Below are 24,260 nucleotides of genomic sequence, written 5' to 3' on the forward strand. Positions count from 1 at the left end.
AGCCAAAGATCTGTGCAAAAAACACTTATCTCTTGAAAACATGAAAAACATGTTTCCATCTTGAATTGAACCTGAGCAATATGTTTTGGCACACAGCCTACAAACCCAGGAGCTCTGTGAACATTCTGGCTGTTCACTGAAAGCAAATTTCTCTGCAGTTTTATTGCTAGCAGGAACAGTAGGATTGTTGGAAAACTTGAATGCCCTGAGGCATTCAAGCTCCCAGCTCTCCTTCTGGTGGGGCAGATCCATGGGGAATTTCTATTGAGGATCCCTGTTTTGATATGGGGAAGCACCCATTGAGCCATTGAAGTTCTAAAAAAGGCACTTGGGCACAACCAGCCAGTGCTTTCTGCTGCAATTTTCTTGCTGTATCCAAGGAGGAATGTAGCTTCCGTTGCTCATTTTCTAGTTTCTCTGTCTGGGAGTGTAAAGAGAGTGTAAAGCTTCTTTCTGAGCATAGAGGCATGACCAGTGAAGGGTGTCCATGTTTTCTACATTAAGCTCTATTGGAGAGAGGTGGAAGGGAACAAACAGAGAGCCAAAAATTTTTCAGAGAATTAGGAAATTGTGGTCCACGTCTTCTCCATGTGGGCACAGCCCTAATGCATGATCTGATTCATTAGTTCCCAGACTGGAATCATAATGCCTTGCTTTTTTGGGATAATAAAATGATAAATGATTCTGTTTCATGTAACTGCACTGTTCAAGTAGTTTGGCAGTAATTCATTAAATCAAAAATTTAGAAGACCATTGTACCAATGTGTGCAAACCTCCCCAGGGATGTATGCAGTAAGTGAAGCAACCTAAAACACAGCAGCTGCTCACTGACTCCTGCTTCCCTTGCAAAGGGAATCTCTCCATGGGACACTGCCCCCAGCCTCCTTTGAAGCACGTGAGTGGTGTGGTGTAAGGTACCAGTTCTGCTCACAAGCTCTGAGATACCTGATTGTATCACCATACTGTAGTAACTGAAATACATTCATTAAATGGACACAGATTGTCTATAATACTGGGCTAGATTTATTGTTCAGCCCTTGCTGTTGATTTTCAAATTAAATGCCGTCTTGAATTTTTGGGGAGGTTTTAAAAGTTTAAATTAGTCAAAAGTTTTCAGAAGTGGTATTTTTATTAAGCTCTGCAGCTATTCACTGCTAGTTCATTTTTTGAAAGAAATTGTTTTAGCCAGTAAAACACACCTGAAAACTTCGTTGTAGAGGCCCTAGTTGTTTATGAGATAGACAATATCCTAGACTAAAAGCCATAATTTTAAAGCAGAAGTTAAAAGTGCGCTTTGAATTTGAAAATATTTTAAAAGATCTATTGATATAAAGTGTGGTGGGCCTTTCTGAAGTGAGAAGCAGTGCCCTAATCTATCTAATAATTTTATTTAGAGACAAATTTCATTTTTCTTTTCAGTGCAAAGCAAATTTGAATAAAGATGTAGAGAATGAAGTATTTAGATGTATCATAGCCTGTAACAAGGAATCACAAAGTTCCTCAGCTACAGAATTACTGTTTGCTAGTAATTAAGAAAAAACATAGGAGACTAAATCAGATCTCAGATAAATCTGAAGGGAAAACTTTGCAAGCACTAGATGTAATTGATTTTTTGAGACATGGCAGAGTAAAATATTATTGCCGAATAAGGCTTACCCATAAATTAGACATTGTCGGAAGGAAATAAATTCTTACTGGAGAAGCACACCAATAAATTTGAATTCTCTTAATTTTTAATGAAAGAGACAGAAAGGCTAAGGAATGTAAGGACATTTTGTTCTGACCTTGACCTGAAAGTATTTTCCATAGTACTAGAATTAAAATTGTAATAAAGAATTTGATGCTAAGATTTTCCTGAGCTCTTCCAGGTTAAGGACAGCTTCACCTGCTCCCTTCTGGCACAGAACCCTTTAGTAACAATCCATCCCAGTCATTACACTTCCAGAAATATCTGGTTAGCTGACAGAGGTGCGATGGAAGCCATAAAGGACCCTTCCTGCCACTGTAAGCTCAGTTCTGCTTTGCTTCCTCTTCTGCTTATTGCAGGCAAGATCAACCTCTCATGATGTAAACTGATGACAAAGGGAAGTGATGGGGAAATATATTGAGCAGTGTTTAAGTCATGCTGAAAGTCAGTAGGACTTAATGCTTCTCAATGAATTAATCTGGGCTCAGTGTCACCCTGGAACATACTAAGTGCTCTGAAGGACTAAAACAATGAAAAAGCCCATGGAGCAATCAAAGTGTACAAGGCTGTCTTGTCTGGTTAACTGTCTTGCAACCCTTGCAACATCTTAAATATGCTTATTAATATATTAATAAACAGAAATTGATAGTTAAATGCAGGATCCAAGAACTTCAAAAAATTACTGAAGTGATCTAGACTCTGCCTTCAGCAAGTTCTGTTAAACCTTTTTTAGGCCTGCAGTGGAGAAACTGAAATTTTTTCTGCAGTAGTAAATGGTCCACTGATGGGCAGATTGGTAGTAGTCCCTGGGCCTTTTGCTCATAGTATTTGAAGGCTGAATATATAATAGTAAATTGAATAGTGCCAGAAAATTGCCAGAAGTTGTACCCAGGTCCTGGAAGATGATTTTTCCATTTTGTTCAAGTTTTAAAATGATCCCTCATATAATTTTCTCTTCAACTAACTATCACTCTCCCAAATCAGCTGCAGAAATAGTTTGTGAGCTAGACTAGTGTAAAGGTATGTTCATAAAGTACTGTTTCCATCTGGGTAAGCTACTTTGAGGGGCAGGAGAATTTGAGCTATTGTTTTGCACTAGCGAATTATGCTTTTAACCTGTGCCTCAGCCCTTTTTTTATGTCTCAGAGATGTGAATAGCATTAAGCTGGCAAGAACTGAACTGAACAGGCTCAATAACTTTGAATGCTCACTGACATTTCTGTTTTCTTTGAGTTACTAATCTGCAGTCAATAATGAATCTAAAATCAGTCATATCAGGATTTTGTTGTCCTTGGGGGATTTGCAAGATATTTACATTATGAAGAGAAATAGATGATGAAGAGAAGTGTTGTTTGAATGATAAATTCTGCAAATCTACAAAAATTACAGGAATTTGCTGACTATAAGATCTGTTTGCCTGACAATGATACAGCCTAAAGAATCTAAAGAACGCTGTCCTAATTCATAGTATTGCACATCTCTTCAGTTATCTCTGTAGAAAAAGACAACTTTTCTTCATTTGTGTTTTGTTTTGTTTCTTATTGCCTTCTCTTATATTCCTTTGCACAGGGACATGGGGATGTGCCTTAATGGGACATTTAAGAGCTGTGTGAGCACCACTGAGTAGCATGAGCTACAGGAGTTCCTGTTCTCTCTTCTCAGGGCATGGTGGAGGATCAGAGGGAAAGAACAGTTGCCATCTCTTAGATGTGAAATTCTGATACTTCATGAAAATATTTTGTGATTTTACTAATTTCAGACTTTTGTTATAGTAGTTCTAGTTTAGTTCAGTTGTGACTTTTTAGCTGAGAAGATCTGAATAAATTCAAATGTCACTAAACTTGCTAATAACAATAATGAGTTTCACATATACAAAAATCCCTGAAAGACTATTTAAGTTATTTATGCATCCCCTAAAGCCAGTTGCTTTTTATTGGTTTTGTTTTTTTTTTTTCTTCTTTATTGTTTTCATTTACTCCGATTATTTTTTCTTTGAACTCACACTTGGCCACAAGAAAACAAGAATGTATTTAAAAGAATAAAATTTATCCTGCAGTAGCTTCATAAATCACAAGGAAAAAAAATAACTCGGGTAAATGGAAGCTGAAGCCCTTCTCATAATGTGCACTGATCTCTCTAGGCTGCTTCTGTAGACAGCAAGAAGAGGGATTAACTGCTCTTTGAAGCAGCTGTTGGTTTTCTGACTTAAAAGTCTCAGTTACGGGTTTAAATCCAAGTCGACCCTTAGATTTTGTTATTGTTCTTTTTTTAGAACCATTTGTTTACCTTGTGTTTCTGCATTGCACTATTTTGACTGTTTCATCCAGCATTGCTTTTATGACTAAAAGGTATCACAGAAATAAGACTTTGCCTTTGTAAACTATGATGTAAAAGTTGCTCCTTTCCCACCCTGAATCATGCAGCAGTATCCCACAGGATTGGGAAAAAGCAGTAGACTAAGTGATGTGGAATGGGGTGATCCCCAGATGTCTGGAAGGGAGCAGTAGGCTGCCCATCATGCAGACAGCTTATAAAGGAGCCTGCAATTCTATCTGTGTTCTCATGAAAGCAGGTGAGGTCAGTGTGTCTGCCCACACTTCCTTGTAAAACCCAAAGTTTTACAAGTTTATCCAGTTTACTTTATTGTCTCTTGGAAATTCTCCAGTTGTGTGGATGTTTTGTCGTGTCCTCAGGAGATCCCATTTCTGTACACTGTTTCTTCCTGGCACATCCTCTTCCCTATAGTGTGTTTTTTTTCATTACAGTGAAGAAATACTTATTAACCTCAGCAACAACCAGCAGGCAAAAAGTTGTTTGCTTTACTCTAAAGGAATGTGCACTGTTTGATAGCGCACTCCTAGCTATAAAAGTACCTTCTTCCTAAAGGGACCAACCTCAGCAATTGTCAGAAAATGTAAAGACTCTCTAAATCTTTCATTGTGCATCTACTTTAATAACTTTCTTTTGTCCAACATCTCTACAAAATGGTTATGTAAAGAAACTGTAGTGACTGGAACTTTCCTTGCTGCTGTGTATTTTTCCTCTTATAAGAGGCAGAAATAACATTAAGGGCTCCATGACAAAAGGAAAAAAAGAGAAAAAAAAATCCCAGATGGTGCTGTGTTGCTAAGCAACTTAAAGAAAGATGAAAGAAACCACAGAGCTCTATTTAGGTCTTGTAAAAAACTCAAGCAGTAAATACCCACTCCTTTGATCTTATTTAACCATGATGATGCCTTATTATCCTCTATTGCCGAAAAGAAAAAGTTCTGGGGACAGATAAAAGAGGTAGTTACAATAGTCCTTGAAAGGTTAGAGGCAGCCTGTCAGTAAATAGTTACTAACAAAAACCAAAAACAGTTATAATTGCACTGTCCAGCTCAACTAGGATCAAATCTAACATTGTCTATTATATTTGTCCTATGCCACCTTCCCCAGACCCACTTCTCCCATTACATCTGAAGCCCAATAGTACAGCCATGATCACGGCACTTGTGGAACATGGTGACGTTCCTGGGTGTCACATTGGTCTCTGCATTCTCAACCATCTGTAGATCGATGGCAATTTCAAATGCAGGTGCATTTGTAATTCTCACTTTGGTCCATTGAAAAATAAGTAGGGAAGTGTTGGGGGTCACTGTCTCCATTACAGTGAACAGTGCACTGGCAATATTTGCAGACAATTTATGTTCTGTGTAGTTAATCTCAGGCAGAATCAATTCTGTTTCATGAAGGTCTATATGCTGCAGCAGACATGCCTCTGATTATTCATTTGAGCTAGTCGAAGATCCCATTAAAGAAAAAAAAAAGAATAAAAAAGAGAGTATCTAGAAAGGTAAAGCCTTTATGTCGTATGAAATTAATAGCTTGGGTAACAGCTTCTGCTTTTATTTGGCATAATTTAAAAAAACAGAAAAAAGAGGCAAGTTCTGAATAAAAGATGCTGTGTCTTGAAGTTGTTATAAAATTGCAGAGAATATTTCATCTGCACTGAAGACAAATAACCTATGGCTTTCTTTGATATGAGTTTGCATAATACTGCATTAATAGAGTTATCTCAGGCAAAAAGACATATTTGTTTTCCAGTGAAAAGTATGAATAAGAAAAATATAAGTAAGAGAACAAGTCAGATACTCTACCAAGATATAGTATTTATTTATGATAGGTGGTATAAAACTCTCTCATGCATGATGATTTGTTGTATGATGTAGTAATCATTGAATTCCTTAATAATGGAAATAATTTATTTAAATTGCATACTTGGAATATAGTACCAGATTATGGAAATCCTATCTGTCAAATCAGTCTTCATAGTCCAGATAAATTAGTTGCAAGAGTTTTCATGACTACCGTTCTTAGCAAGGAAGTTCCAAGTCCATGCTTTCTTGATGTTTAGGATGGCGTTGCAAATAAACAATGCTGGGAATAAAATACAGTATATTCAACAACTTAGTTGTTGAATATTAGTAAATAGTCTTTAGTATGAAATGAGGAATTATCTGTTTGATTAGCAGTTGAAAACTTGAAGCTGTACTCTATCTGAAATTACATTAAAAATGCATATATAGCTTTTAATATCAAAATTCTCCTAGCTCATTTTCTCACTGTTGAAGACTACATAGAAATCATTTTACTCACTCACCAAGTGCATTTGTGATATGCAATCCTGCAAAGCCAAAAGGAGTATTTTTTTTAGTGTTCTATATCTCCATCTAAGAGAGAATTTAAGTGCAAATATAACATAGATATTTTCACTGTAAGCTAATTTTTTAAGATTTGTAACCTTTTTTTTATGGTAAGAGATAATAATGGAATAGCATTTCAGTAAACCAGTAGAAACAATCCATTGAAATTAAAACTATCATTAATTGAACAGAGAAGATCAAAAAGACATGGTAAATAACTTACTTCTGTAAGAATTCAAATGATAATGCTTTAAAAAATGGTTTGAAAAGAAATTAATCTTTTTTGTAGGATATGAAAATTTTGAAAGTTTAGGTTTTTGTAAGATGAATGAAGAAAATATTACTTCCCTGGGAGAGGTACATCTGACTTTGTCACGTGGCTACACATATGAAGTCTTTGGCAGATGGGCTGCAATGTGGCTCTAAATACCTGAAACACATCCTGAAGCAGTAGCATTAAGAACAGGGGCTCAAAGGAGCCAGACTGGTGCAGGCAATGAAATGAACTTTCATTTAAATCTTGTCTAGTGGCCATGTGTCATAAACCATATGACAAATGGGTCTCCCATGAAATCCATACTACATTTCAGAAGAATGTTGTGAAAACTTGACTGGAGAATAGTTTGACATACATACTTGAATAAGTAAATGCAGAAGAGAGTGGGGAGGGGAAAGTAAATGATAATATTTATTCTTCAAAAACTTGTTTTGGAAACTTAAAATGGCAACTCCTTTTTGTCAATGTGTGTTGCTTTCTTAAGCTTCTGCCATTGTTCTACTTCTGACATCTGTGGTAGAGCTGTGTTACGACTGTAAGATTATATTGGCCCATCAAATCCTACAGCTGTGTTAGGTCATTTGAAATGGTTGTAGGGTTAAGGCAATCCACCTGTGTTGAGAAACAAATTCTGAATTCCTCCATCCTTCTGTTGCTATTATTTGGCTAGGTTTTATTTATATCAACAAAAAACTATTCCGAGCTTACGATATTTCTGCTAAATAAGCTTTGGTATTTTGTTTCCTCAAAACTGAGAAAAGAAAAATAAAGATTTTTGCCCTTAAAGATATTATGATACCCCCTAAAAGTGTCTTTTATGTATGAATAATTTTGTTAGACTTTTCCAGCATACCAGGGCCTTTTTAAATTAAATTGCATTGTGATTAAATTTGTGGGAACTATGTTCAGTGACAGCTAAAAATATCCAATAAGTTCAGTAGGCCATGAATTAGATCCACAGAATATGACAAAGATGAGCTGGATTATGTCATGTCTCGCATCAACTTGGAAAAATACAGTATTCTTTGTCTTTTCAGTGGATGGAGGCTGGTCTTGTTGGTCATCCTGGTCAAAGTGCTCAGCCACGTGTGGAGGAGGGCATTACATGAGAACCCGCTCGTGCACAAACCCAGCCCCAGCATACGGAGGGGATATCTGCCTTGGCCTGCACACGGAGGAAGCACTCTGCAACACACAGCCATGTCCAGGTACCCATCCATCTTTGGTCTCTATGTGCCACAGAATAAGGCATTCCCATTTAGGCAACATAGTGCCCTTGATCTATTATTCAGGAGCAAATAATTTCTTTCCTTTATTAAGTGCATGATCAGCCCTTACATGCTACAATGCTACAGTAAATCAAGTACTAGCAGAATACGTTCTACAGGAGACTACCTCCTTCCTCCCTCTTTAAAAATTAAAATCTAAGTTGCTATATCTGAATCTGGATTAAGTAAAATTGTGTAATATTTGAAGTGGACCATGCAAATGGTTTATGAGACTTTTAGTAAAAATATCACAAAGAAGTGCTTTTGTTACAACACCAAACATTCACAGCAAGCAAATTCCTGAGGTTAATATTCAACGTGTGTCATCACATCAGGTGATATCAGGTCCTTTAAGTAGATAATATTTGCCCTGTTTTAATATAAAACACAAAGAAAACTTTCATGGTCTTTGTAAAACTCCTTCTTCAACTTTTAATGTTAAGGAACAAAGACCTGATTTTTTTTAAATGACTGTGGAGTGCTTAGTAGATGAAATGTCTCAGCACTCCTGCTAGTTGTATGATATTATGGATCATGTCTATTTCTGTAACTTTGACTCTGCCTTTTGACTCATCTTAAAGGAAACTAATTCTTTTACATTTAAATTTAAGTGAGAAATTGAGATTAAAATCACTTTCATTTATTGTTATTAAATTATTAAAATAACTTTCATTTATTGCTGATTAGTGGATTACAGGCAACAGCAAAAGGAAAGAAGGAGCTCTGATGCCACACTGTATTACTTGTTTCACTTAGAGCTCCTAGACTTTATAGCAAAAGTTTTCTGCTCATGTGATGAGGCTATGCAAGTGAAGGCAAAAGCCCTTGTATGGCAGACTTTGAATGGATCATATTACTTCTTATGATTCTTTCCTTCTCTAGGCACTACATATCTTCCAGCAGAATAAAAGTACCTACTTTGTCAAAATTAAAGCAGATTGGTTTTAAAAAAAAAACTCCAATTAGGTTAAAAAAAAAAATGCCAAGCATAGAAATTAGTTGATTATTTGATTTTTTGAGACAAATATTGTACATTTGTATGCAGAAGTCTCACAGCTGCCTTGAAATCCTTTAAGGCATCTTTGAAAGGTCAGAACTGGAGTGTTCATTTTGCTAGTATTGTAGCTATTTCTCTTGTTGTGCATTTATTTTCTGCCACCATTCTTCTATAAATGACAGTTTGCAAACATTGATAAATAATGCCTTCATCTCATTTTGACCTGCTTGTGACCCAAATTTTGGAGCAGATGCAGAATTCAGGAGGAGGTTGGTTTCATTCATCTTAGTTCAAGAAAGTGGAAACTCATATAAAACAATAACATTTCAGAAGCTTAAAATGTATTTTTCACATTCTGTAATGTTTTATTGATACTTCAATCTCACTGAAAATTTGCCGTAGGTTTTTGAAACAGCAATCATCTACTAGCTGTGAGAATGGCCCTTGCCTCATGTTTACAATATAGATTTCACAACTGCTTTTTACTGCTCTTATTTCACATGGGTATGGGTCAAAAATAACCACAGTGCTTCATAGATCAAGTTGGACAGACACTTGAACACCTGCAGAGCCATTTTCTTGGGGTAAGGGCCAGGGGAAGACTGGTTTGTCCTTGTGCAGATCTGAAAGCACCATTGCTGACATTCACTGCTTGAGTGACATGCTCAGTGTAAGAGAATAGTAATGACACTTGGAATCTAAGAATGACCATCCAGCACAGAAATGAATATGCAAAAAATGGAAATGATTTATAACCTTTCTTAAGTTGTGAAAAGAGTGAAGATTTTTTGGCATTTGAAATACTCCTTTTTTTTTTTCCAAACAAAACTAGCAGCAAATGAAACTTTCTGGAATCCCGATACTAAGGATTTGTTGAGGATGTAGAGATTTAATGGAAAATCCAACTGAAAGTATTCAAGTATGCACTTAAAAGAAAGTAATAGGCTTTTGTCTGTAAGACACATCGCTTTTTCATCTTTCCTTTTAAAAGCTCTATCACTGAGTTTGTAGTTTTTATTTTAATTTACACAAATGCAATCACAGCAATATGAAAGACAGCACTGCAGTATTGATCAGTAGTGGCTGATTATCAGTAAGTGTAACCAGTTGCAGTGTGTCTGCAATATGTTGCATAAAACAGTATTTTATACCTTAAGTATTTACTGCTTTTCTAAGAGGTGAAAATACTTTCTGTCCTTGGTTTGGTAACTTGCACATACAAATAATGGACAAAGCTGAACATTTAAAAATGGTGGTGTAATACTGCATGAAAGAGATTTAAAAGTTACATTGATTAATCTGATCTTTGTGCAGTGCTGCCTTCTTAGGAATTGCTTTATCTTAACCTGGCGTCAAAGGCCAGCCAAGAGTCTGTAGGAAGAAGATGTGACATGTCATGATTAAGCCGTGCCATGCTAGAGCTGAAAAGCAGTTCAGCAGGTTAAACACCTCTCCAGTTGACCCTCTCTTTTACATTCTCATGACATGTGCACAGAACTGAGGAGCAAGTTCAGAAGCCTGACTGGGGTGCAAGAGAGCCTCAGATACTTTGAAGATATCAAAGGAATGAGGCATAGCTCAGCAAGATAGCTGAGTCAGTACAAAAACATGCAAAACCTGTGGGATCACCTTCGCAGGGATGGCACATCTGACAATTTGAAGTCATGCATCTGTTAGTCTTGGGTATCTTACTCCTCTGCAGCTCTCTGAGCTCCCAACTACTTCTTCAAACCACAGGTTTGGTGTGAGGACCCACCATTGCAAGGGTGACCCTCTGTTTCATGCATGCACTGATGTCCCCCTTCTCTCTCCTCCTCTGTGATTCTGTGTGCCAGATGAAGCTGATCAGCTCAGCACCAGACACAGACTACCTGTCCTGTAGTGTTTGGTGCACTGGAGGACTCAAGCAGTTTCTTTATGGGTCTCCTAAGGAACAGGACAAAACAGTAAACTTGCCCAATCACTCATGTATGACTTAGCATGATCCCTGTGTACTCTGAAGTTCCTATTTCATCATGGGATGTAGCTCCTTCAGCAAAGGATCAAAAGCACATTGGACAAGATGGGGCTGCAGAGTGCACCAACCACCAAGATGCATTTTGGATTCCCACAAGTATTTTGGCACCTCCTGCGTATATCCCAATTATACCCGGACTGGACAAGAATCTTGGCTCTGGCTTAAGCATGCTCTCTGCCATCAGTGAGAACTGGGCCAAGAATTGTAATGAATGGGCAACATTCCTTTAAGCTTGAATGAGCAGGGCTTTATTGTTACTAAATTTTTGGGGGAAAGATCCATAACATATCTTACTTAGATCTAGCAGCTGACACAGGAGGTGATAACAGCAGCTCCTGGATGTGCCACACTAAACAGGAAAGCAGGAAGAAGCCTGTCCATTTGCTTGATTCCCACCTCAGCTCTCCTACCCCCCTGAATTAGGATTGAAATACATTTTGGCATCTGCCTCTGTGCTCCTAGTCGCCACTCTGCAAATTAACCCCTCCCAGGACCTTTCCTAAGAAACAGAAAAGCCAAAGGACAGAGCTGAGTATTTCTGCTACTCACAATAACAAGATCTTACAAGCTGATTGTATCAAGATATTTGTCCTGTTGTTCAAAGAAGGCCCCATCAAGACAGTTACTAATTGTTAATTAAATATCAATATCCTAGTTCCTACCTGACCTGCTAGGTAAATCTATTTAATAAACAACAGCTATTGCTTGGTGTTTTTCAAGACTGCAGTCTCAAGTATTTCTGCTGCAGTCTATTTAAGATGACTGAGAGTTTTAACTTCTTTCCCGTGTGAACAAGGGGAAAGTAATGAGTAAATGTGAACCTTGTATTCTGGAATTATACAAGATATTGGAAGGGGCCCCAAAGACTGTAAAACTTCCTTGGCTTTCCACCTGATTAATGGTGTAGAAAAGCTTCACTAATTCACTAATTGTAATGTTCTTCAATCTAACTTGAATCAAAATTAGAAAATACACAGTTTTTCATTTGAGCCAAAATGAGATTTTGTAAAATTGCTTCATATTGGCATAAAATCACTTAAAATTTTGAAGTAAAAACAAGTTTGGTTTGAAATAGTAGGACTCTATTTATTGTATGTCAAAACCATAAAGCCTATCTCTGTGGGAAGGCTGACAGAAGAAAGGAAGTTTACCTGAGCTCTGTCTCTCCTATATTTGCCAAACTCAGAAGAGTCCTATGAAGGCAAGGCTTGCCCTTGGGTTGTAAGAATGCTGAGTGCAGTAAACTCACACCACCTCATGGGAATGAGATCAATTCACTTCATTTAAGGAAAGTATCTGAGATCACACAGGCATTAAATAAAAATATCTTAATCAAAGCTACATGAGGAGAGGAAGAAATATAGAAAATAAATAGAAGGTGACAAACTGAATGGGGAAAAGAAGATGAGAATCTACAGCCAAGAAATGAACCTGAAATAGGAAAAGCTAAAAAAGAAAACTTTAAAAACCAAAATGCTTCTGCTTTGGGGTTAAATATACATCCTGTTTCAAAATGGAATAGTCTTATAGTTCTCATTGCTACTGGTCCGGTACATAAAAAAATGCAGTGTGTTTGTCCACCCTAATGACCAAGACTGGAAATAATTCCACAGCTATCACTCTTTCAGTCACCCCCACAGAATCCTCCAGCTTCTCATGTCCACCCACAAAGGCCATGGCAGAAGCCAAAACCATGAGATGTCTGTGGCAAATTTACCATCACACCCACATTTCAGAGACTTCTACCAAAGCCAAACTGCCTTTGTTTTATCGGAATGAAGGGGCTGCCCTCTGCTAGATGTTGGTAGCTGGGGAGGAGGCTTTCTGTCCTAACTCAGAAATACAAGCTATTTCTCTCTCACTCACTGCACATGAACTCCTTAATCCCAGTGTCTGCATGTGTGTCCCTCCTGCCTGTTGCAGACAGCTGGTCCGAGTGGTCCGAGTGGTCTGACTGCGACTCGTCTGGCCTCCAGAGCCGCGCTCGGCAGTGCATCCTTGTGTTTCCTGTGGGCAGCCAGTGCACGGGCAACACCACAGAGAGCCGAGCCTGCGGGGTGGACTCCAACTTCATACCAGGTGAGACCACATCAGTCAGCTCCTTGAAGGATTAGTGAAATCTCTCAAGGTTTCAGGAGCAAGGCATAGCACTGTTCCAGACTGCACTGTGCAGATCCATGAACTGAAGCAGAGCTTGCCTTTAGTCAGCACAAGGATGTTGGTCTACTGTGTAGAGACGATGTGTATGTGTAGATCTGGTATCTACATAAAAATCTGTCCCATGGCACCCAGAGTCACTGCCTTGGTTAGTCACTGTCACAGCATTCTGCAGGTCTCTCCCATTCTACTTGGTAGCAGGGGATGAGTACACACAGTAAGCAGAAATAGTTTTCTTTTTATTTTAAATGGTTTTGGGACTAAGATTATTAAAGAAAAGTTGCTGTGGGTTTTGTGGTTTGCATGTACAAAATGGGTGCTGTGGTTGTAAGTCTGGAAATCATTTCAGACAGTCCCTTACCTTGATAACTGCTCAGAAAGGTAAATACTATTAGCTTTGCCTCCAGTCCTTATCTCCCATGACTGCTAAGTACCTGATGAATAGTCACATTATGTATTACTCTCTAGTATTAGTTGAAAGTCATGACTGTACTTTTGTTTTTAAATCACAGGAGTCCTTTAAATCCGCACAACAGTATGGATGGTCACAATGCACTGCTGTTAACAGTTGACTTTCTCCCTATGTACATTAAAAATAGCTAGGGTTCTTTTCACAGACAGAAAAATTTACATTTTAATGTATCATTTGAAATGTAGCTGTGTTTATTCAGTGCTGCAACCTTTTCTTTGAGTGACTGTGCAGTAAACTATAGTACAACGTAACAAAGACCTCAGCAAAGTTAAACTCTGTTTTTATGGATGGTGCATAATGCTTTAACTCCCAAACTGTATTTTCCTCTAAAACCAATGTGAAAAATGTCAGTATGAAAGCAAAAATGCCCACATTGTATTTTCCTTTTTCTAAGGCTTTTGAAGCTCTATTAATATCCACATTCTGTGAATCGGCAGCTTAATCCAATATAAGCTCTACATCTTGTTTTGGAAGGAAGGCATTTTCAGAATCTGAAACAAGCCACCATGTCTCTTCCCTTCTGGTTTGCTGCTCCTCCTCACATTACCAGTAGCACAACAGATAAGGTCATGCCATTACTCCCACCCCAGTGAATCGAGCTTGCTTTCTCTGGTTCACTTGGCTCACTTTTCTCATCCAGGTCCTCTAACTGAGAGGTTTCCTCCGTACCTCTTGGCTGAAAATACCAATCCCTTCAGAAGTGGCAACCTTCGTCTGTTGTAAGAGTAGAGCACACAGTACTAGCCCATTTCTGTATCTTTTCCCTCACTTCATTTTTTTTTTGGAAAAACATTGTCAAAAAACTCAAAATTCTGCATTTTGAAATCTGGGTATACTGTGTCTGCTACCCCACTTTTATACAAATGATCCTTGACCCTTTCAAAGAGGTCCAAGAGACTATAAGGCAGAACTTTCCTTCATAGAAACCGTGGTCTGGAAGTAAGGAGTGGAAAAGCTTGTTTGCCTACAGATTTTATCCTGTATTTTCAAAGTAAAAAATGGTAAGGATACAGGCTGAAATTGCATTTTGTTAGTTTCCTATTGAGACCTACAAAATTAGCAGTTGTCTTTTTAGAAGATGTATAAATTCCCACTTTTCACATTAGTGCTAGATGTGACTTCTGGAAGTAATGAGCACATTTGAACGCAAGGTAATTAAACTGTAGTTAATTTTACTTCAGTAAATCAACTCTTTCTCCACAAGCCTAAACTCCACAAAGAATGTTTCCATGTGCATTTCATCCTTTTTATTCCAGAGATGTTTTGAGCAAGAATTAAAAATAAGTTGTTGCTTTTGCTTGGGAAACTAAGGAGCCTGAAGATGTCATAGGTCCTTTCTATTAATTCTACCCTATAGTAAAAATATTTTTTACCTTTAATTGAAGTGGATGTAATAGAATGAATTTTTAAATCCTTTCTGTGTTAATCTAACTAGAAGTTCTCTGTAATATTTTTTTCTCCTTGGCCTAAGTGGTTTATTTATTTTTCTAGAAATATCTGTGGCACGATCCAGCAGCATAGAAGAGAAACGATGTGGCGGTAAGCTTTGCAGCTCAAGATGTTTGTTAAATGCTGAAATGTTGATTCTCCATTTTTTGATTTTGTTTCACCTTTTGCACTCCCTTATTAGTAATATTCTACCTTCTAAATGCTGCATTCTCATTATTTACACTTGTACAGAAAAAAGTAGTTACTTGTACAGAAAAATGTAGTTACTACAGGATTTCTCATTAAATATCCATCTGTCATTGGTGACCTTTGAGAGTAGAACATGCATTATTGGATGTTTTTATTTTCTTCTTTGTCAGTGTAGCAGTCACCCTTGTACTCAAAAAGAAATATCTATAATAATCTAGTTATCAGAAGGTCAAAATTTGTAAATTTGCTGCTCCGCCTTTTTCAGGATAACAAGTGCACAAACCTCTTTTAGACTCCAAAAAAACAACAGAAAAACAGCCTGCTAACAAATTTAATGGCCCAGACTCTATCTGGGACTCATTTTCAGCTTCATTTTCAGAGACAAAACTGAAAAGTAAATAAAAGGTTCCATTCGGGAGAGTTGTGATGCTAGAAAAATAGATCTTGAAAGGAAAAACTTTTAAAACCATTGAACATAAGAAGAAAGAAGAAGGAAAATGAACTTTTTTTTTTCTGTGCTGAGCTATCACGCTTAGTCTGTGTCGTCATGGCAATAGCTCTGGCCAGTCCTAGTATTCTTCCATGCACAGATAAGCTGCATTTTTAACCTAATAAAGGACAATGGAAAAACAGAGGTTATGAAAGGGTACTTGTGCATATGGTAACTTGTTATGGGAGCCAAGATAATGTCATTTGATTTTTTTTGCTAATTAGCAGTTGTACTCTGAAAACATTTTGCCAAGTTCTACAGCACTGGGAAACCCTCGTAAAGGTGTAGAAGGATATTTTACTGATAGATTGATATACTGACACAGTCAACTGATTCACCTAAATATTAGTTTGTCTTTCTAGGTACCCAGTAGGCATGTAAAGGTTTTGTAAACCTTAGATTTTACAAAAAATGAGACCCATGTGCTGGCCCATTTTTCTGTATCACAGTGAAAAAGATCTAAGAGATGTTTTAAAGACTAGCACCAGTATATCAGTTTCAAATCCTTAATTTGTACATTTAGGCAACAACAAACAAATTTTCAGTCATGCTAAGATGAAATTTCCAATATGAGCTTCTCAGTGATACTTCTCCCCTAAAGTAAACCAAAAAGCACAGCTCCTGTTCAAAATAGCAATGGAAAGCAGTCCAGTTTGTTTATTTTGAGCTAATCCTACTGGTTCCATATCTGATCTGGTTTCTCTGTTCAGTAACATCAGGGGATGATTGTGCTTTAAGTTCCCTCCTACAGTTTCATGCAGCAATGGGCTTCCTCTCAGTTTTAATCCTTGCGTAGGTGGAGAGGGTTTCCCATGGTCTGATGCCATTGTGCCTGTGAAGAGCAGAGCAGATAGGAGGGTGCTGGGCTCTGAGGTGTTGACTTTGTGACTTTGCACTCTCTGTCTGCCCTGCTTAAAGGTGTATTGAGATTCAGGGAGTCTATCTCTCGCCACTTCCCATTTCCCCCTAGAATGCTACCATTTCTTCCTTACTCCCTCTTAAATAAAGAAAAAGTTCCAAGAGCTGGAGAAGGAAACAAACTGGCCAAGATACAAAAGGAATTATAACCAGCAAGAATTAAAGCAGAGATGGAAAAAACATCTGCTGCTGCTTCTGGGCTATGCATCCAGTAAAAGGGATATGGAAAACATTTATGGAACGCAGGAATGGGGTTCAATGATATCAGGATTTTTTCAGTTTTGCCACGAGTCACTATGTATAAGAGAAAAAACTGTAACAACAGCAGAGGAGGTGATACTGTAGTTCACTGAAAGAAAAAAACTATTTATTCATACTATATACATGATTTATACATAACAAGGCTCTGTTACACAGTCTGAAAAAAAACCCCGATGAACTATTCAAACATACGGAATGCAATTAATTTTTCTTTTATTTGTGTTCTGAACTTGTTTAAGCATCTTTCAATGATCTCTACTTAAAGAGATGTATGGATATCTGAGATTCTTATAATGGTCCCTTCAGGGAGGTAAAATGAATTTACTACTGCAGGGATAAACCATCACAATTGAGATGTTTCAGGGAAACATGAAAATTCCCTTATCCTTATTTGAATCAAACACTTGTCTACATTTTTCCCTGAGCTGAAGCTTTTACTGCTACTGCCTCAAAATTAAGATTGCCTTCTTCTCTCCGCTCCACAGAGTTCAACATGTTCCACATGATCGCCGTGGGATTGAGTAGCTCAATCCTCGGTTGCCTTCTCACCCTGCTTGTTTACACCTACTGCCAGCGGTACCAGCAGCAGTCCCACGACGCCACCGTCATCCACCCGGTGTCACCCGCTCCGCTCAACACCAGCATCACCAACCACATCAACAAACTGGACAAATATGACTCTGTGGAGGCCATCAAGGTGAGCAGAGGGCTGGGAGCTACTCAGTGCACCTAGATGACATTTCTCCTTGCTGCTTTTCCGCAGTGGCATTTGAGCTCAGCTTATGCTGATTGTTAATGACAAAAGTAGATTTCACTTGAGGTATTGTAATTGCAGATCCTTTCACTTGTCAATCCTTGTTAGGCAGGAAGTTGGATTTTGCATCTGTGTATAATTTATACAGCAGGTTTTGCTGGGAAAAAAGCAAATCACTCAAGTTGTTTTGTGGGATTTTTTTTCCTAATTGTGTTCCCTAGTGGCTTGTTCAAGAAGTAAATAGAGCCATTTACCATGGCATCTACTGAAGAAATTCCTTTGGCTCTGATAATCCAGTTTCAAGGGCACTGTTCATCTTCCTGCACTATGTCTCTGTATGGGAGATGTACCTCCTGAATACATTCTGGGTCAGACTCTCAGCTACTGTTTATAGCCAAACTACTCTGTGAAAAAGCAGTACAGGTGTACTGAGAGCCTATAATGATATCCATACGATTTCATCATTATTCCCAAATTGCTCTTCTCTTTTTGTGACCTTTTAAAATAACTCTGCTTTTCAGATCCACTAAATTAAGGAAGGATGTGCATTTTGAAAATACCTAGTTCAGTATCTTCAGATTACAAAGTTTATTCATGCATCTGCAAAGCTTTTTTGCAAATGAGGATTTTTCTTATATCCTACTTGGATAATCCAGTTCTTAATTTCTGCATTTTTCTTTCTAATTAAAGACATTTTAATGAAAATTATTAAAAACATCAAGAAAAGATCTTCTAGTCAGCAGTGGAATATGAACCTAATTTAAAGCTTTTTGTAATTCCACATCATCTCTCTAGATAGCTACAGACAAAAAAAACCCATTGCTTTGAAAATTAGTATTCTAAATACCCACATTACTTTTTTAAAAAACAGGTTTTATGCTTTAAGGCCTTCAGACATTTCTGCCACTTGAAAATCAGGGAATTAAGACAGTAAAGAGAAAACAATACTTATTCAGTAAAAAGATAGTGACTCATTCTATTAGGAAGGACTGCATATATATGATTAAAAATATTCACAGAATCATAAAATTAGTTCTGTAATATTATAGGGGAAAATGCCTGGCTTTATTAAGTAGAATTACTTTCTGTAGGAATGTTATTACGTAAGAAGATACTTCTTGCAAATGCAAGTTTCTGTAGATATACAGGTATTTCTCAATGCATTTTTGACTGGCTTGCTATACACAGGTATGTGCCACAAAAACTGCCTTGAAAGAGCACTTAGTGGTTATCTTTCCTGTGTCCTTTTCATTTTCTGATTTCTTTTTTTTTCTTTTTCTTCCCAGGCATTCAACAAAAACAACCTGATTCTAGAGGAGAGAAACAAATACTTCAATCCACATCTTACTGCAAAGACTTATTCTAATACCTATTTTACAGATTTCAATAATTATGATGAATACTAATGGGCTTGTGTATTTTCTGGCCTCCTGTAACTCCCCAGTCCCAAGGCCTGTGCTACTCAAGTGCTCATGTGATTGAGGCTTCAGAGATGAAGTTCAGAGACATTTCAAGCACGATTCAAGCCATCAATGTCCCATTGCTGCCAAAAGCCCAAACCGCCTATTTGATGTTTTCTTTGCAGAATGCAAGGTTGGCCTTCAGTGTCAGGGGCAGCTGTAGCCCCTCAGTGTTGCTGGATCACTCATGAGGATTGCATTGCTTCGCTCAGTTTCATAAATTTCCACTCATATTTCTCTAACAAGTGACTAAGTCATTTCGGAGTTTAAAAAAGAAATTATAATGTTACCCCTTAAATCTGTGCCGGGAGTACAAATCTAAATTCTCTTTTTAGGTGTTGTCTTTTATTTCCTTGGGGTTTAAAAAGGGAGCTTTGCTGTTAGCCCTCTGTGCAGTCTCCTGAAGCTCACACTGCCAAAAAAGAGCTCACAAGGTGCTGGGGATGACAAGAAGAAATGTGGTGGTTTAGTGATCCTCTGCTGCAGCTCTGGGCTCTGTAGGCTGATCTTCCTGGGCTGTAAATCACTCTGACTGCAGTTCAGCTGCTCAGCGTGCAGAGAAGTACTAAGGCTGTACCGAGGGATACAATCTTGTAATTAACCTGGACTCCTCCGGGGTCAGTGGTTTCCAGCTGCGAGCTGAGCCCAGTCACACAAAGCCTTCACCTTGCACAGTTTAATTTTTGCGAGGGTGTGGAAGGGCATGTCCCGCAAGGAGGCCGAGGGAGGAGGGCAGATGGGAGAGGCACACTGGGAGGTTTTTCTCTGTGTCTTTAACAAGCCAGCCTTGCTGCAGCACGTGGATTTGTTGTGGCATTCCACAGGCTTCCTCTCCCTGGTGCATGCCCATGGGACACGCTTGTCTCTGATGGCTGTGGCCACCAGGCTGGCCACAGGGCAGTACAACTGCACTGTGTATTGTGTGCCATCTCTGGCTCTTGGGGGCATGTAGGCATAATCATAGGTCTGCTTTTTTCTTTCCAGCTTTTACTTTATATGCACGTGTCCGACAAAAAAAGCTGGGTCAGAGAATATAGATACATTTGCGAAGGGCTGTCTCATCTTGCTGCCATGTCTGACCTGCATCAGTCAGCCCCTAGAGGAACATTCTTATGGTGTTTTGAGTGATGATCTTGTTGGACTTCATTGATGTACATATTTAAGTTTTAAATTATCAGTTTTAATTCCTTTTGTAGGGGTAGATGAGGAAACTCAAAGTTTTATACCATTTTTCTTTGTCTTGTCTGTTTTCACCCACATTCATGACATTTTTATTTTTGTATCTGAAATTCTATATGTATAACTAAAAAGAAAATTGCAGGGATTTGAGTCATATTTTACAGAGTTTATAGTAGCAAGGAAGCATTTGCTGTTCTCAGAAGCTAGTGAGAAGAAATTAAGTGAATATTAAGGATTAAAGAACTGGGCTTTCATTTTCTTGGTAAAAGCAAAAACCATCACACTAGAATACTAGGGAGGTATGCAAGGAGAAACAGAGTGAAAATGTTACCATTCTGTTTATAGCCCTTGCTAATTAGGTTATGGTATGATAGAGAAATAGAGTAAAACATGTACATATTATAATGATTCGCAACTATATATGAAAAAAAATCAAGAAGTACCAATAAACACTTCCCTAGCCATGGTAAATACTGTATCTACTCATGGCAGTGAGCTACATTTTGGAATGGGGATAGATCTGAATGTAGCACTATGCTTCCAATCTATTCTACAGAAAAATGATAAAATTCAAAGTGGTCTTTAAAATGCTATGCAGTAAAATGAACACACATTTACCATCTATGAAAGTAATTAAGATCAGCCACCTATTTTTTTTCCAGCTGAATAGTTCTCCCTGTTACTAACTCAGTCAAATGAAAGCACCTCGCCTTCACACCAGCTCATGTCCAGAAAGTATAATAATGCTGGGTCTCTATAATTTGTGATTTTTTACTGTACATTAGATTTGGTTTTCCAGGAATAAATTAGCTGATTGCTGTGGGTAAGAGAAAATTTTCTTTGCAAGAAATAGAGGGAAGAAAAACTCTCCTAGTCATAACCAGTATGGTATTTGAATTACTGTGTCCATGCTAAAAGATAAATTTTATATTTAAATAAGATAAAACCTATATTGTTGCTACTGCCAAGAAAAAGCAGCACATGTACATACGCGCATATGAGCGACATTGTTCCTTTCTGCCCCTGTACTAAGAGCACGTTAGTCCAGCTTCTGGATTTTATATTTAGACTATTAGTTTTGAGACCAACACCTTTAAAAGATTTGAACTATGTATTTTTATTTTACCTTTTTTAATTAAAATTACTGAAATTATCTTAATTATCTTCTTTTTCCTAACTCCTTAGTAGTTTGAGGCGCGCCTAACTTTATAGTGATCTATTTTTCATTCTTTTTGTGGGTAAATACATATGTTAGATATGTGTTACATAGGTGTTAATAATTCCCTTGGTTAAGTCTGCATGATCATAGGTAGAAGTCCATTTAGCAGATGCTCAGTCTGCTCACACTTCCCTCTCCTAGAGGGGTATTTCAGGTGTTCCAGATCTTTGAGCAGCTCCCATGCCAATATGTCAGGAAAGTAATTATTTTAATTATTTTTCTTTATGATTTAGCTTCCTAAATTTATCTATATAAATTTATTCTATATCACAAGTAGAAATATATTCAAAATTCTATCTGAAGCAGCAGGGTAAACATGGAAATTTCACAGCACTTAAATGAGAAAAACCAGATGGCAAGATGTTGTCTCACAACCTTGTCAAGCTAGGTTGTGAGACAACAAGTTTTAAAGCCTTTAGATATTTGTGTCTTAGGTAATTTTAAAGGACCTCAGATGCACTGCCTTTATCAGTATTTCACCTTCTGAATTCTGTGTAGCTACCCAGGTAGTTTAGTACAGCTTTTTCTAGTACATGGAGCAAAGCAAAGTGCAGTCTCCATTAATTTTCAACTGACTTTATTTAGCATTTTTTCTAAAATCGGCTACAAAGCTGAAAAAGTAGATTTCATAGAATTGTTTAGGTTGGAAGATGTCCAAGATCAAGTCCAACAATTAACCTAGCACTGCCAAGTCCCCTATTAAAAGATGTCCATTTCTTTTTGAAAGCTCTTATTTTTCTGTCAAAAATATAACAAGTGGGCATTTCCTGCAAACCTTGTTTAAGCCACTAGAGCTCTCAGATTTTCTCAAGGATAAAATTTGGTTATGAAAGCACTGGTTTTTTCTTTGAAAGTGAAAATCTAGTCTCTTGCTCATCAAGTGCCATCCTTAAATATCCTCCATCCTTTCACTTGGATAAAGTGATCTATTTTGGATAAATAATTGTATTACCTCTGAAGCCATTAGTTACTATTACTAACCATGCTTAGACTGATTGCATTAATTTAAAAATGCTTCTCTATTTTGAATGCAAACAGTTTGGCAGATAAATGAAAATTCCCGAAGTTGTTTCCATGTAGCTCTGCTGCATGGAGGGTGAAGGAAGCAAGGCTGCCAGTCCCATTCTGCACGGTATAGACACTCATTGGCCAACTCAAAGTACTGCTATGCCTGAGTACACATTTTGTGCTTATTTCTTATTTTTCTGGATCATAGTATACGTTCCTCAGTTGCTTAGAAAATTGACTCCCATGCTTGCAGATATATCTTGGACGTTGATTTGAGTTTGATGATCTTTATGGCCTTTTTAAGTTACTCTATGTAGAAGCTTTTCCAGCCGTTTGCAGTCACCTGATGTTGAAGCAGTGTGGTTTGGCTAAAACTAATCGAGAGATTTTTTACTAGGATTAGGAATTTTATAAGAGTGGAAGGAAGAATGGGGCTTAAATGGCTTTGATTTCTAGGCTATTAAGCAGCACTGATTGAAGTCTCACATTGGTGTGGGGTACTGTGCATCTAGTTAGCTCTACCAGAGATCCACAGCACACTCTGGAAAAATACCACTCCAGCATACAAATTAAGAGCTACTGAGGCACTTATGTTAGTGAAGAGATTTCTCACAGCATCAGACCATATGGCTGTTCAAACCAGAAAAGAATGTAAGAGGTCCCAGATGTAAGTAAAATGTTAATAGGATTAAATGCTTCAGTATTTTTTTCCTCATAATTATAGAATAAATATATTCACTTCTTTAAATGTGGGACCAGTTTTAATAAAATCAGCGCAACATGAGCACATTCCTAATGTTGACTGTATGCATAATGGCTTTGCTGTATGAGATCAATTCTGTAAACAGTTTGGTCCAAGCTTATCTTGCTCTGCTTGAGGCGTCTGGCCAATTTTAACTGTAGCTGCCACCAGCATCGTCTATGTCTCATCTAGGAAAATGTACTTAGATGGGCAGAGTTACGTCCTGATGAGGGCTTGTGTCTCTCCACCAACAATGCTGTGAGCCTAGAGAGAGATGCTTCTAATTTGCAGTGTAATTTCCATGCCTAGGTTGGCATAAGCTAGGCTCTTGGATATAATTTTACTCATCACATAAGTAACCACACCGAGATCAATGGTATATATGTAACAAGTTACTTATTTTAATGTGTTTACAGAATTGAGCCCAAAATGTATTGCTTCTGCACAAATCCATGCACAGTACAAGATGACTTCAATAGTAAAAAAAACCAGATTCATTTAAAATTGTTCACAAGCAAATCTGCATCTTGATATCAGGGAATAATACGTGTTCATTGTGTGGGGTATTTGAATTCATTCCTTTCTTTGCTAAATAAATGAATGATAAAACAAGATACTGCTTGACTTCATTTAAAAGCAATTCTTCCAAATAAAGAAGGATTGTGAGATCTGTGGACATTTTCCCTTTTTTCTGTCTACTCTTCTCCACAAAAATGAACCCATTTGTGGCTGAAATAGCCTTTAGCTGGACTGTTCTGTGTCACTAAATGAATGCTTTGCATTGTGTTGCCATGCGACAACATTCTCTAACTGGGATGGTACAAAGAGGGAAATACGCAAACCTGGGAGGTTTAGCAGCAATTTCAGCCCCAGCAGAAGGATAAAGGATAGGCAGAAGTGAAACCAAAAACATAGAAGAATGTGACTGGAGGCTTGGCAAACTTGTCAATAAACTCAAAGGAATGCAGGGGCTTTTTGGGAACTACAAAGGATGAGGCTATCCAGACTGTAAGCTCCTGAGTAATCAAGCC

At 37.7% G+C, this 24,260-nt stretch overlaps 1 protein-coding gene across 2 annotated transcripts in view; it reads left to right on the forward strand.

Annotated features, from left to right (window-relative positions):
• Positions 1-23,897, forward strand: part of SEMA5A (semaphorin 5A) — a 313,648-nt gene extending 289,751 nt beyond the window's left edge. For both annotated transcript variants that reach the window (XM_066559905.1, XM_066559914.1), the window contains exons 20-24: positions 7,687-7,857; positions 12,855-13,010; positions 15,052-15,099; positions 17,353-17,564; positions 18,908-23,897. In XM_066559905.1, the coding sequence (XP_066416002.1) occupies positions 7,687-7,857; positions 12,855-13,010; positions 15,052-15,099; positions 17,353-17,564; positions 18,908-19,027 (707 nt within the window). In that variant the 3' untranslated portion in view covers positions 19,028-23,897. The remainder of the gene's footprint in view (positions 1-7,686; positions 7,858-12,854; positions 13,011-15,051; positions 15,100-17,352; positions 17,565-18,907) is intronic.
• Positions 23,898-24,260: the final 363 nt, after the last annotated feature.

This window comes from Molothrus aeneus, chromosome 1, assembly GCF_037042795.1.
Source record: "Molothrus aeneus isolate 106 chromosome 1, BPBGC_Maene_1.0, whole genome shotgun sequence".
Classification (NCBI taxonomy): domain Eukaryota; kingdom Metazoa; phylum Chordata; class Aves; order Passeriformes; family Icteridae; genus Molothrus; species Molothrus aeneus.